Genomic DNA, 16,232 nt, shown 5'->3' on the forward strand with positions numbered 1-16,232 from the left:
ACTTTACTTAAAAAAAGGAAAAATTCCTCGTTTTTGATATAAAATAAAACCGTTAAAAGTATCGAGTAGTATTGAGTACCCAAACGAAAAGTATTGAGTAGTATTGAGTAATCAAAAGTAGTAGAATATTACAGCACTACTACAGTCTAGTCTACAGTCTAGGCTACAGTCTAGTCTACAGTGTAGTCTATAGTCTGGTCTACATACTAGTATAGTCTATATAGTTTTGACCATACACTAGATAGTAAACAATACTATAAACAATACATGTTCTAAATTTATAGATCTGTTCTGCTTCCGAAATTAATTAATATTGATGTATGGTATTTTAAAATTGAATACATCACTTAAATTTACTTTTTAAAACTAAATAATTAATAAAAAATCTTAATTGCTTTTGGCAGGTACCCAAGATTAGACGTCAAAATGATTGGATACGCCTCATTTGCGCCCATCAATCAGAAACACAATAAGGACGAAGAAGGAATGTATGCTAATCTTAGACGTCAAGTCTTTAATATGACCCATGAATTACACGATACCGAATCGACCACATATTTAGCACCAACCGCCGACAATCACTTGGATCCCAACGATAATACGGCCTCAATAAATGAGGAAAAGGAAATGCAGCAACAACTACACCGGGAGCACTTTCAACATAAGAGACACTTGAAATTACAACAGATTAGAGAACAAATGGAAGAACAGGAACAGCAAAAACAACAAGCAAAAGAAGAGAAAGAAATTGCAGAAGCTCAACACAAACACAAACACCATAGACATCATCATCATCGTCGTCATCATCATGTCAGATTTAATATTGACAGTGATGAAGATAACGAGACATCAACCCCTGAAACTACTAATGAACAGCAACAGAATGATGCTAAACTTTTGCAACATATTGCTCATAAATTGCAACAGGAGCAAAGACAAACTGCATCTGTTGCATCAACAGCAACAACAAAGAGCTGCAACATTTAATATTTAAAAATAAAATCTATTTCAATTTTATATGAAAATAGAAATTATTCCAGACACAACATATCTCAGTAAGATAAATTTAGTCACTTTAGATTAGAAAAGCACACAGAAACACACTCATACACATTTAAAATATTGTATTTTCATTCCATAAGAAGATCATCCCATTTACACGCTCTTAAACTGATTTAGGTTTTTACAAGTTTGACTTGATGCACGCGTCAAAATTGATATCTATCGAAATCGACGGAAATGTCAAAACAATGTAACTTCGATCGATATTGTATGCATCAAGGTTTTACAATTATTCATATGTAAATGGTGTAGACAACACATATCGCCCTTATCATTAGTATTTAAATTTTATTTAAGTTTAATTAAAAAAAATATAAGGCTGGTTACTTAAATATCGGTGCTTAAAGAAGTTCGACTCAAAGCCGATATAAAAAATTTAAAAATTTAGCAATTTAAACAAAAACCTCTCTCCTCTATCTTATGCACTCACATCCTTCCTCTCTGTCCCTCATAGGCTATAAATTAATTTATTTTTAAAAACACTAATGTTTACTTATTTATAAAAAAAGTAAAATTGACAAATTTTGTAGTGTGTAGTTATTGAAAATTAAAAAAAAAATTATTACAAATTTAAGAAAAAAAAAATTAAAAACACCTTGCTGCATTTCCTGTGATTGTTTATAATTTTTTGTGTATTTTATATGTGGTTGATTCTAAATATAATTATTATTATTACAATTAAAATTAATTAATAATAAATTAATATTAAAACATAACCTTAAAATATACGCCAGTAATAAATAATGTAGTATTATGATTTCCAATTGAAAATAATCTAAACTAAAACATTGGAAATGAAATCCTTTAAGTTTTAGTTTTAATATTTTTATATTTTCCTCATTTAATTTTAAGCAAATTAATTTTTTTATATGTTGTATATATAATTTAATTTATCAATATTTTTTTAATAATTTGAAAAGATTGTGTTAATTTTATTTTATATTTTTCTAAAAATGTATTCTTTAAGTTAAATTACAAAAGCCCAGCTTATAATTTACTTAATTATTGTATAAGTTTTAGTTTTGTAAGCGTAAAACTTTTATAAAAATATATAAAATTCATAAACTCATAAAATAAGAGAACATGCTAAAACAGAAGATTTTTATTTCATACGAAAATTAATCGATTGGTTACATAATCTAGGTTTGGGGAAAGAAGCGAAGTAGCAATATAGAATTTTTATACAAGTATTTGCCATCATAGGAAACATGAGGACTTGGGAGGACTTGTTGTCCCATAGAGTGCGATAACTAGCTAACTATTTATCTATCTAACTAACTAACTACTACTAACTAACTAACTAACTAACTAACTAACTACTAACTAACTAACTAACTAACTAACTACTAACTAACTACTAACTACTAACTAACTAACTAACTAACTACCTAACTAACTACTAACTAACTAACTACTAACTAACTAACTAACTAACTAACTAACTACTAACTAACTAACTAACTAACTAACTACTAACTACTAACTACTAACTAACTAACTACTAACTAACTAACTAACTAACTAACTAACTACTAACTAACTAACTAACTAACTACTAACTAACTAACTACTAACTACTAACTAACTAACTAACTAACTAACTAACTAACTAACTAACAACTAACTAACTAACTAACTAACTACTAACTAACTAACTAACTACTAACTAACTAACTAACTAACTACTAACTAACTAACTAACTACTAACTAACTAACTAACTAACTAACTAACTACTAACTAACTAACTAACTAACTACTAACTAACTAACTAACTAACTAACTAACTAACTAACTAACTACTAACTACTAACTAACTAACTAACTAACTAACTAACTAACTACTAACTACTAACCTAACTAACTACTAACTACTACTAACTAACTAACTAACTACTAACTAACTAACTAACTACTAACTAACTAACTAACTAACTCCTAACTAACTAACTAACTAACTAACTAACTAACTAACTAACTAACTAACTAACTACTAACTAACTAACTAACTACTAACTAACTAACTACACAAACTAACTAACTAACTAACAAACTAACTAACTAACTAACTAACTAACTAACTAACTAACTAACTAACTAACTAACTAACTAACTAACTAACTAACTAACTAACTAACTAACTACTAACTAACTAACTAACTAACTAACTAACTAACTAACTAACTAACTAACTACTAACTAACTAACTAACTAACTAACTACTAACTAACTAACTAACTAACTAACTAACTAACTAACTAACTAACTAACTAACTAACTAACTAACTAACAACTAACTAACTAACAAACTAACTAACTAACTAACTAACTAACTAACTAACTAACTAACTAACTAACTAACTAACTAACTAACTAACTAACTAACTAACTAACTAACTAACTAACTAACTAACTAACTAACTAACTAACTAACTAACTAACTAAATAACTAACTAACTAACTAACTAACTAACTAACTAGCTACCTAACTAACTAACCAATTAACTACCTAACTAACTAACTAACTAACTAACTTACATCCATCTGAACATTCGCAGAACAAATGGACAAACTATCAATAATGGACGTGACATCTTTTATACGATCTTGGTAACAAGAATAGTGTCAGTTTTAAACCATGTAAGAACGTATAGTCGAACATGGCCGACCATATGATACCCTACAGTAGTGATTATGTTAATATTATAGATCATTTGTTCAAAATAAAGCATTAATTTTGATTTTTACCTTAATTCAGAAATATTTTAACAATTTGTTGACAAAACAAGTAAGAGTACTATATTCGGCTGTGCCGCATCTTCACCATGATGCGTTAAAAAACAGTCAGTACGAATTTTATTACAAAAAAATCAAAAAATACCAATTGTATCTCATTTTATACGTTCTAACTTAATCCGGGCTCTTTATGTTTAATTTCATATTTCTAGGTTCAATATTATAGAAATTTCAAAAAGTATGTTTTGTAAAACGAAAAAATACCAAAAAGTCCCCTTTTATAGGTTCTTACCTAGTCAAGGCTCTACATGCTAAATTTCATGTTTCTAGGTTCAATATTATAGAAAATTCAAAAAGTACCTTTTGTAGAACGAAAAAGTACCAAAAAGTCCCCTTTTATTTGATATGACCTAATTCGGGCTCAACATACTTAATTTCATGTTTCTAGGTTCAATATTATAGAAAATTAAAAAAGTACCTTTTGTAGAACGAAAAAGTACCAAAAAGTCCCCTTTTATAGGTTCTTACCTAGTCCAGGCCCTACATGCTAAATTTCATGTTTCTAGGTTCAATATTATAGAAAATTCAAAAAGTACCTTTTGTAGAACGAAAAGGTACCAAAAAGGCCCCTTTTATGTGTTCTGGCCTAATCCGGGCTCTACATACTTAATTTCATGTTTCTAGGTTCAATATTATAGAAAATTCAAAAAGTACCTTTTGTAGAACGAACAAGTACCAAAAAGTCCCCTTTAATAGGTTCTTACCTAGTCAAGGCCCTACATGCTAAATTTCATGTTTCTAGGTACAATATTATAGAAAATTCAAAAAGTACCCTTTGGAGAACGAAAAAGTACCAATAAGTGCCCTTTAATGTGTTCTTGCCTAATCCAGGCTCTACATATTTAATTTCATGTTTCTAGCCAATAACAACGTAACGTCCCAGTAAACAATTTTTTCAGACATGTCTGATGTCAGAAATTTTCTGAAATAATTCTTATACTTTATCAGAATTTTTAACGAATTTCTAAATTTCCTTTAGACATTTTACAGAATAATCGGCAAACTGTTTGTTAGACTTTTCTGCACATTTTCTGAAGTATTAAACGATTAATATCAGACTTGTCTGCACATTGTCGAAAGGGAATTTCAGTGTTACGACAATTATGAGACTAATCTGCACATTGGCGGAGGACAATTTGATTTTTTATTCCTATATTATTTTTTAGACATAAAGGAGAATAGTCTATACATTTTCTGAAGTAAAATATAAAATGGATTAAGAATTATATCCGATAAATCTGCACATAATCTGAAGAGAATTGTTTTTGTAACGTTCCTTTAGATATTTAACAGAATAGTCTGCACATTTTCTGATATTTTTTGCTCGGTCATTTTGTTCCCATTTTCAGTACTTTTGTAAGAAAATTTTGCGACAACTCTGCACATTATCTGAAGGAAATTTTGTTTTTTTTTTATAAAAATCATGCACAAACCTGTTTATATTTTGAAATTCGTCAACTGTACTTTAAAAGGGAATTTAATTTTTATTTTCTTTTATTTTCTCAGTTAGTTTTTGGAAATCAAGTAAACAACATCTGCATATGTGATGATTATTGTTTAAATTTCTTTAAACTTTGTTAATACACAAAAATTAGCAAACAAATTACATCATTTTTTATGGTTTAATTTTATAATTTTAAATAGATGTATATAATGAACTCTATTTTCGTATATAATACGTAAGTAGTATGGTTTAATTTTATTAATTTTAAAAATAATCTATAAATTTCTATTATTTATTTATGTACCCTTAAGAAGTCATGAATAATGGAAGCTTATAAATTATTATTAAAATTAATAAACTTAAACCATAATAAATTGTATATATGAAAATAGTTTTCATCAGACGTTGATCAGAATAGTCAGGCCATTTTCTTATACTTGATCAGACTTTTGTACGAACTGTCGGACATTTTATCAGACATTTATCCGACATCTATCAGACATTCTTATACTTGATCAGACTTTTGAACGAAATGTCGGACATTTTATCAGACATTTATATGACATCTATCAGACTTTCTTATATTTGATCAGACTTTCGTACGAAATGTCGAAAGAATGTCAGACATGGTACCAGACTTCAATCAGATTTGTCGAAAATTCCTTCAGAATTTCCCCAGGAATTTACATCAGATTTCGTACCGAATTCTGACCGACAACTCTGCACATTATTCCGAATTTCCTCAGACAAAGAGTTCCGAATTCCGAGCAACCTTTCATACGATTTTCGTAACGAATTCTGACGGAATTCGGATACGAAATCGGGAACTTGTGCAGACTGTCGGTACGAATTCGTTACGAATTCGGCAAAAATTGTTTAGTGGGGTGATGTTCATTCTTTGCTTTGTGTTTATAAACAAGAATTACAATAACAAATAACAAAAAAAATTTACCGTTTGATACTGTGTTTTGTTTTTGTTTGATTATTGTTTTGTATAAGCATGCACGAAAAAAGTAAATTTTTGATGAAATTTTCAGAGGAGGTCTCGGATTTTTACTCATATCTTCGTTATTTATGGGCCGATTGGGCTGATTTTAAATAGCGTTCTATTCAACCGTATTTCCGATAGAATTATTGAAAATTCGGATCTCGCAGATATCTGGGGTCTTCTGAAAACTGATTTCAACATACACACAGACAGACAGACAGACAGACGGACATGGCTAAATCGACTCCGCTATCTATAAGGATCCAGAATATATATACTTTATAGGGTCGGAAAATTATATTATAGAAATTACAAACGGAATGACAAACTTATATATACCCTTCTCACGAAGGTGAAGGCTATAAAAAGAGATTTTCTAAAAGAAGTGTTATATAGAGGCAAGGGGTTTATGTGGGCCTATCGTTATAAATTTTGGTAGAGAAATTTACGTCCACATTGAAGTCATTTATTCAGAATTTCATCGTGATATTAGTGTTTATAAGTGAATTTTGAGCTTCAAGTAATTTGAAGGGGACTTTGTATGGAGGCTAGGGTCAAATGAATCCCGATAATTACGAAAATTGGCAGTATCATTTAGACTTATATAAAATTTAGTTTTGTAGATTTTTGGAAAGTTACAAGAACATTTAACATAGATAGTTGTATGAGGGCTAAGCGAAAGAATGGGCCGATTTTTACCATTTAAAAAAGAAGAGTATGTGCCAAAATTATCCTGTGCACAAGGTTTACATACATGGATACACACTTGGACAAATCATTTTTAATATAAAACGTGCTAAATATTTTGTAGACACAAAAAAATTCCCAATTTTTTTTTAATCTTTAATATGCCAATAATTTATAATATACTTAATAAAATTTTATAAATATACTAATCATTAACTACTACTATTTATATAGATAAGATTTACCTACAAACGTTTATTAATTTTTTTATAGTAATTTCCTTTAAGTAAATTGCGATTTCATTCATTTAACACTTTAAGTATTAAACTTTGATCATAAATATTTTCAAAATTTCTAGATTATATTATATACCAGTTAAAAGTAAATTACCCTAGAAAATTAGATAAGAATCCTGCTTCAAAATAAAAATCATGTGTTGTTAGAGATTTTTAGATAATCTCTATGAAGAAAAACACAAACACGCCCACCAAACGTAATAAATGATTAGAAAATTATCAGATATGAATATATAGACCTATTTTATTTAACTTTTAAATGCCCCAGATTTGGAAGAGTAATTTTATCGAATTGTAACACAATGTGGATAATATCACAAGATTTAGAGAATATTTCGGATGAATAATCGCTATAGACTTGAGATAAATTTAAAACGATCCTCATAAAATGTTGATTTAAATCAAGCGACGATCATCGATCAACTCATTTCTTTATTTTATCCGAAATCACCCCACTGTGCAATGTAAAATCATAAAACCATGTTTTTTAACAAAATACCGCCAGCAACATGTTAAGCAACATGTTGCCTAATGTTTAACAATTCAAATAATCTCTGTATTATAAATGAATACTATAAATATTCGTAACAATAAATTTATTTATCAAGGAGTTCTATTGAACTCTATATAAAAATACTGTTTGTCAGAGTTATAAATTAATTTACAATATTACTAAATCAAGAAACGAAATAAAGCTAAAAACAATTATTTTTTTTATAAGTAACAAAATTAATGACCTCCAATTTTTACAAACCCATGAGAGACATGAGAGTCTTTGCATTATTTTATTGGCATTTTTCGTCAAATGTTTCGATATTAATCATGTTCTCTTTTTGAAATTCTCCTACGATCGTTGGAGAAAACGCTAATCATACCTGTACGCTTAACAAATTGTTTGGATCTACACTCTCTTTTTAATATAACTGTGCTAATAAGCTAATTAAGCAAATATGCTCGTACGAACGTTATAAACTAGAAAATATATTTTTTTGGTGAATATTGCACGTAATAAAACTTAAACGTCATACATATTATTGCCTTCAGCACGCTTATTCCGAAAAAAAATGTTTAATATAATATTTGTTTAAACCATAATTAGTTCAAATTTTGGAGGGCAATGAACATAAAAATAATTTAATTGTTTTCTAGAATTTGAATTTTGTGAAAATGTTTAATTTTTAATTTAACGCCCGATTGAACAAAATTTGGTAAATACTTATCATTTCTCTTGATCCGGACTAATAACGGAACTATAGACTATTCTCTACACTGACCTATTGTCCAGACAATAGACTCATTTATCTGTAGTCCAGACTAAAGACTGATCTACAGTCCAGACTATAGACTGATCCATAGTCCACACTACAGACAGATCTATAGTCCAGACCATCGACTGATTTATAGCCCACAATATAGACTGATATATACTACAGACTATAGAATGATCTAAAGCATATACTATAGTCTGATCCATTGTATAGACTATAGACTGATCTATAGTCCACACTACAAACAGTTACGTATAGACTATAGAGTAATCTATAGTCCAGACTATAGAGTAAACTATAGCCCAGATTATAAAGTAAACTATAATCCAGACTATCGTGTAATCTATAGTCCAGACTATAGAGTAATCAATAGTCCAGACTATAGAGTAATATATACTCCATACTATAGAGTAAACTATAGTCAACACTATGGAGTAATCTATAGTCCACACTATAGAGTAATCTATAGTCCAGACTATAGAGTAAACTATAGTCCAGATTATAAAGTAAACTATAATCCAGACTATCGTGTAATCTATAGTCCAGACTATAGAGTAATATATACTCCAGACTATAGAGTAAACTATAGTCAACACTATGGAGTAATCTATAGTCCACACTATAGAGTAATCTATAGTCCACACTATAGAGTAATCTGTAATCCAAACTATAGAGTAATCTATAGTCCAAACTATAGACTAATCTATAGTCCAGACTATAGAGTAATCTATAGACCAGACTATACAGCAATCTATAGTCCAGACTATAGAGTAATCTATAGTCCAGACTAGAGTAATCTATTGTCCAGACTATAGAGTAATCTATAGTCCAGACTATAGAGTAATCTATAGTCCAGACTATAGAGTAATCTATAGTCCAGACTATAGAGTAATCTATAGTCCAGACTATAGAGTAATCTATAGTCCAGACTATAGAGTAATCTATAGTCCAGACTATAGAGTAATCTATAGTCCAGACTATAGAGTAATCTATAGTCCAGACTATAGAGTAATCTATAGTCCAGACTATAGAGTAATCTAAAGTCCAGACTTTACAGTAATCTATAATCCAGACTATAGAGTCATCTATAGTCCAGACTATAGAGTAATCTATAGTCCAGACTATAGAGTAATCTATAGTCCAGACTATAGAGTAATCTATAGTCCAGACTATAGAGTAATCTATAGTCCAGACTATAGAGTAATCTATAGTCCAGACTATAGAGTAATCTATAGTCCAGACTATAGAGTAATCTATAGTCCAGACTATAGAGTAATCTATAGTCCAGACTATAGAGTAATCTATAGCCCAGACTATAGAGTAATCTATAGTCCAGACTATAGAGTAATCTATAGTCCAGACTATAGAGTAATCTATAGTCCAGACTATAGAGTAATCTATAGTCCAGACTATAGAGTAATCTATAGCCCAGACTATAGAGTAATCTATAGTCCAGACTATAGAGTAATCTATAGTCCAGACTATAGAGTAATCTATAGTCCAGACTATAGAGTAATCTATAGCCCAGACTATAGAGTAATCTATAGTCCAGACTATAGAGTAATCTATAGTCCAGACTATAGAGTAATCTATAGTCCAGACTATAGAGTAATCTATAGTCCAGACTATAGAGTAATCTATAGTCCAGACTATAGAGTAATCTATAGTCCAGACTATAGAGTAATCTATAGTCCAGACTATAGAGTAATCTATAGTCCAGACTATAGAGTAATCTATAGTCCAGACTATAGAGTAATCTATAGTCCAGACTATAGAGTAATCTATAGTCCAGACTATAGACTGATCTATAGTCCAGACTATAGACTGATCTATAGACCAGACTATAGACTGATCTATAGTCCAGACTATAGACTGATCTATAGTCCAGACTATAGATTAATCTATAGTTTAGACTATAGATTAATCTATAGTTTAGAATATAGATTAATCTATAGTTTAGAATATAGATTAATCTATAGTTTAGACTATAGATTAATCTATAGTTTAGACTATAGATTAATCTATAGTTTAGACTATAGATTAATCTATAGTTTAGACTATAGACTACACTATAGACTGATTTATAGTCCAGACTGATTTTTAGACCAGACTACTGACTGATCTATAGTCTGGACTATAGATCCGTCTATCGTCCAGACTATGAAGGGATCTGTAGTCCAGACTATAGAGTGATCCTTAGTCCAAACTATAGTGTTTCTTAGTCCAAACCATATACTGATCTATAGTACAGGTTATAGACTGATCTATACTCAAAATGTCAAAAAAAAGATCAAAACAAACGATTCCCTCCAAATTCGAACACCAATCTAAATTTCTATATAAACAACAATTCTGAATATATAACTTATTTTATTGCTCTTTTTTCTTTTTTGAACTTAACAATCTCTCTCATCAAACAATAAAAAAAAAAAAAAAACATTTTAAAATTTAATTGGCTCAAATAAAAAAAGTTGTTAACTTTATTTTAGTCCGTTAGTTCGTCAGTTGATTTTAAAATGTTCACATTGAAACACGCAGAATAAGTTTAAAAAAGTTTGAAAAAAAAATACACAAATAATTTTGTCAGCGGTGTTTTTTCGCCAATAACAAACAAGAAAAAAAACTCAATAATAATTTGAACGCTAAATAAATTTTAAATATATAAATAAAACAAAAAAAGGTGAAATTGTGCAAATATTTGTAAAACAATTGTTTATTTATTTAACGAGTTTTTACTGAAGTGTAAACAAGTGTTTTTTACTACTATATGATTATTTTTATTTTAGTGTCACCAAAGAATTTTTATTATTATTATTTTGGAGTAACTACGACTTATGGAAAATCTGTTTTATTATTTTATTGTTAAACTACAATAATAATAAAAAAAATATTAAATAATTCTCACATGTCATGTTTAAATCATATTTAATTAAGTTAAATTTAACTAGACAACATTAGTTCCGGTTTAAAGTTAAAAATTTGCCATTCATGAAATAAATTTAGCTAGTTGTTAATTATTTCCGAAAACAAAATTTGAAAGCAATGAGTTTTGGTACAGAATATCGACTTCCCCTTCTTACCCTTTTCACTAACAAAAAATATCGGTTATTAAATTAAACAATTTTATAAGCGTTTAATCAATTGGACCTGTTTGGTCATACATTCATACACCAAAACGTTAATTTCTGACAAATTTCTAAATCTGCATTTTTCTCGAGACTGAGAAAATATTTTAGAAAAAATTAAGAATACACAAGAATCCCAGTTTTGGCTTGAAAAGTTGGTCATATTGGCAACGATGTAAAGTCAATAATTTTGGAAAATAAATATTTCTTTTACAAAAACATAAATCTTATAGAAAGTTTTATTTTAAAGATAAAGAGTTTTTGTCTAAAAACCAACAAGCCGACCCTTAATTAATTGTGGCGTCAATTTTCAAATTTCCTGGGCAAGGCCCATGTCAAATTTTACCCTGATCAAAACAGCTGTTTAGAAACCTCCGATGTATTTCCAAAAGAATATACATATATTCTGCCTCACTATGGTGTATCTTTCCTCACCTTGGTATTATTGCAATCCCGAGGAATAGAAGTGCTACCTAGTTCATAGATCAGCCGGGGTCTGAAACTGGAACAGTCATTTAACTATATGGAATCAACTGATCTAGGGTTTGACCAGAATAACTGTCTTATATGGTGGCTCAAGAACCATTCGACCACAGAACTTACCCTGTACTGATTAATAGCGAGGTCCTTTCGTTGTACAAGTGCTGTTGCTTAAAGCAAAAATCGAAGAATGAGAATGTTGGTTTAAACCACTGTGCAGTTATATGTTCGTAATAAGTTTCCGGTATTGTGGCCCCAGAAGAGAACTACTACAATTGAAGCGACTGTACGACAATATGTTGGATAATGAACTGATCTTACAGAGATTAAAGTTTGCGATACTAGTGGTTTATCAAGTACATGTGGGGGTTTAAAGATATCCGTATCCATCCACTCAACTTATGATGCCTTTCATTCTGCAAAATGGCAAGAGATTAGATAACTCCAGTTCTTCAAAAAAGTGCTTGTTTATGATCCGTCAGGGTCATGTTCTTTACAAGTCACTCAAGTGTAAAAAGTCACCGTAAGGTCCCCAAGATAAGAAGTAACATTAGATTAAACTTGGAGATTTAATGAGAGAAGCATTAATTAACAAATCGTATCAATATCTCAGTATCGAAATCTCATGCATGAGTAAATCTACTCGAGAAATAGAATAGAAACGAATTACAGGTGTATTTTACTTATTTTTCAAAACCTGTTAAAGACATTTTGTTTATAATTTAGGTCCATTTTAAGCCAGAAATGTGAATGCTCATATTTGATAAACATTCCATTTTCTTCTACGAATTATGGAAATACACCTCCAAACTCAAGTGCCTTATTGAAACCTATTAGGTTAGTTTATTTTGGACTTGAATTTTTAACTTTACAATTTATTTAGAAATTATATGATTATAACAATTTCATGCAAATATTTAATATTAAATGTATGATAACATAAATTTATTACATATTTCTGCAGTTTGAATTAGATCATTAATTAGCATACATACCCACTTTGAATGCTAATTCAAGGTAATGTGCAAAATAATGCACTAAAATAAATAAGGAAGTTAGTGGAGCAAGTTCAACCAGACAACCATCTACAACAGTTAACCAAAGTTTGAACCAATCTCCAACATTTACATAGGTAGAGGTATAAGAATTTTGTAATTTCTTTTGTAATACATCGAAATATTGATAGTGGACCCTAGACATAACCGCTCGTCTGTCTGTCTGTTGAAAATTCGACTGGTGTCTTGTAAATAACATTTAAACGATATATCGCGATATTAAATATTGAAGTTTGAAATGTTACAAAGTTTCCTGCACTCTCTAAACCCCTAAAACCCACTCATTGGCTGTATAAAAACGTGTTTGTCACAGAAACGTGTTAAACATTAAAAACTAATAAAAATTTTAAAAGACAAGTCTACCTATTTAAAATATTTGGAAACCCCCTTATGACGCGCTCAAAATGGTGTGATACGAATGAATTATAAAGTTAAAATATTAAAAAGTTTTGATACGATATTAACTAAGTATATATTATACATATAAGTATAATTATTGCAAAAAATAAATAGGTAAATAATATCTTTCAAATTTAGACGTACATACATATGTACTATTTCTATTCGGTTAATATCATATCAAAACCATTGCACTACATATATTTTAAATTAATTACACTAAATAAAATTATATGTAACAAGTAAGAAAGTATAGTCGGGCGTGACCGACCATATGATACCCTACACCAGTTATGAATATTAAATGTGATTTATTTTTCATAATAAAGCATTTATCTTCAATATTCCCTTGTTCCGATACATTTAAGCAATTTATGGATGAAAAACTAATTTTCTGAAAGAGGCTTTATATGGGGGCTAGGGGCAAATATGGACCAAGCTCGATAAAATTTTTTGAATATATTTATATTTACATAATATTTTATTGTGCTGAATTTCATCGCGATATTTGTGTTTATAAGTTAATTTGGGACATTCAAGTAATTTTCTGAAGAAGACTTTGTATGGGAGCTAGGGTCAAATGGGGCCCGATCTTTATGAAATTTGGCAGGGTCATCAAGACTTCTATAATACTTAGTTGTGCCGTATTTTATCGATATATCTGTATATTTAACATAATTATGAGCTCAGAAGCCCTTTTCGGGGGGTTCTGTTCTATGGGGGCTAGGTGAAATATTTTCAATAGGCTTTGTCCTTGGGTCAAATAAAACGTGTGTGCCAAATTTCATCCAATTATCTTGAAAATTGCGACCTGTACCTTGCGCACAAGGTTTACATGGACAGTAAGCCAGCCAGCCAGACGGACGAACGGACATAGCTTAATCGACTCAGAAAACGATTCTAAGCCGATTGGTATACTTTAAGGTGGGTCTAGGACGAATATTTTTGTATGTTACAAACATCAGCACAAATCCAATATACCCTCCCCACTAAAGTGGTGTAGGGTATAAAAATTTAAAATTACTTAATATTTCTGTAAAAATATAGAATTTTAGTATTTTTAAAATAGACGTCATTGAAAGTGCCTCGTAAAGACTTTTTACATAATAACAAAATTTAATATCATTCCTCTACGTAAAATATGATAAAAATCGGGAAAACCTTAATGTGGCACCTTTTTATCTCTTGAACAAAATTTTGAGAAATGATATCTTAAAATGATCAGCAGTGGGAACATCAGCAGTAACATATTTGTTATCCAAAAGTATATCCATTCCAGCCTAATGGATACAGTTTTGAGAATCTACGACCAATGTTACAAATGGAATAACAATACAGGCAATATATCCTATACTAGTTATCAGTATATAGGAAATTCATTTACATTGAATTTTGCCTTAATTTCGATAATATGGACCGATGCTTTATGTTGGATTTATGGTCCTATTAAAGTTAGGTATGCTGAATTTTCACTTGTAAAATATTTCGCGAAATAAACGTAACAAATATAAAAACCATGGTTTGTAATGACATCGCATTTTATAGAATTTAACCCATTGTCATATATTGGTCATCGGTGTTTGGCGTCAAAAAGTTCAAAGCAAATTAATATTAATAACAAGTATACGGTAACTTCTGACCGGTGCTTATCCTGCTATTATTTTTATACCCTACACCACTATAGTGGGAAAGGGTATTATACGTTTGTGATGTTTCTAACACACACAAATATTGCTCCTACACCTTAAAGTATACCGATCGATTCAGAATCACTTTTTGAGTCGATTAAGACATGTCCGTCCGTCTGTCCGGCTGGAAATTTGGAAATTTTTTGGCAAAGGAACAAAGCCTATTGAAAATGGTTGAAATCGGTCGTTTATTTTACAGATTTTCGTAATGATCGGCCCTTATTTGACCCTAGCCCCCATACAAACCGCCCTTCAAAAATGTCTTAAACGTCAAAAATTGACTTGTAACCATTTTGTATCGCAATGACTAACTGTTATTTAAAAATATATCCTTTTCCCAAATTTCATGAGAATCGGTCCATGTTTGACCTATATCCTATATAAAGCCTCATTTGTTTTTTACCAATAAATTACTTAAATACTTTGGAATTATGGTAAAAGTCAACATAAAAGTTTCTTTATGAAAAATATAAATTGTTAAAATATACTCATGGTGTAGAGTATTATATGGTCGGCCATGCCCGAGTATAATTTCCTACTTGTTTTACTTTTTCATTACATCGTCTATAACCTTTAATTACCTAAATATTTCCAACTTGTCAATGAAAACCGAAAATTTAAACGAATTTTACTCAAAAAAAAAAAAAAACTTGGTCATAAGATCATAAATCATGGTATGTAAGGACCATAAATTATTATTAAAACGTCATATGAGGCAAAGACTTTAGTCATTCATAACGTAACTATGAAATTAGTTTAACTTTTAAGAAATATAATAAATATGTTGCTGATAAAAACGGAATTTATTTTTTAATAAACTTCAGCAATGATTTGTGAGATAAAGATTAATAATTTTAAAAATACTAATAAGTGTTTCTAAACATTTATTAATCTTATATAAACAATTTTATTTTAGAAACAAGTAAGAAATTATAGTCGGGCGAG

At 29.6% G+C, this 16,232-nt stretch overlaps 1 protein-coding gene across 1 annotated transcript; it reads left to right on the top strand.

The window, feature by feature from the left end:
* Positions 1-426: 426 nt before the first annotated feature.
* LOC119612405 (putative cyclin-dependent serine/threonine-protein kinase DDB_G0272797/DDB_G0274007) lies at positions 427-1,064 on the top strand. The gene is made up of 2 exons (XM_037968208.1): positions 427-948; positions 1,029-1,064. The coding sequence occupies exons 1-2, from the start codon at positions 427-429 to the stop codon at positions 1,062-1,064; spliced, it is 558 nt and encodes a 185-aa protein (XP_037824136.1).
* Positions 1,065-16,232: the final 15,168 nt, after the last annotated feature.

Source organism: Lucilia sericata, unplaced genomic scaffold, assembly GCF_015586225.1.
Source record: "Lucilia sericata isolate MDLA Ls3-8-SP2 unplaced genomic scaffold, ASM1558622v1 Contig001682F_arrow, whole genome shotgun sequence".
Lineage (NCBI taxonomy): Eukaryota > Metazoa > Arthropoda > Insecta > Diptera > Calliphoridae > Lucilia > Lucilia sericata.

Coding starts and splice junctions, on each gene's coding strand:
- LOC119612405 (XM_037968208.1), top strand. CDS start 427: ATGATTGGATACGCCTCATTTGCGCCCATCAATCAGAAACACAATAAG. Junction 949..1,028: donor AGCAAAGACAAACTGCATCT/GTTGCATCAACA, acceptor ATATGAAAATAG/AAATTATTCCAGACACAACA.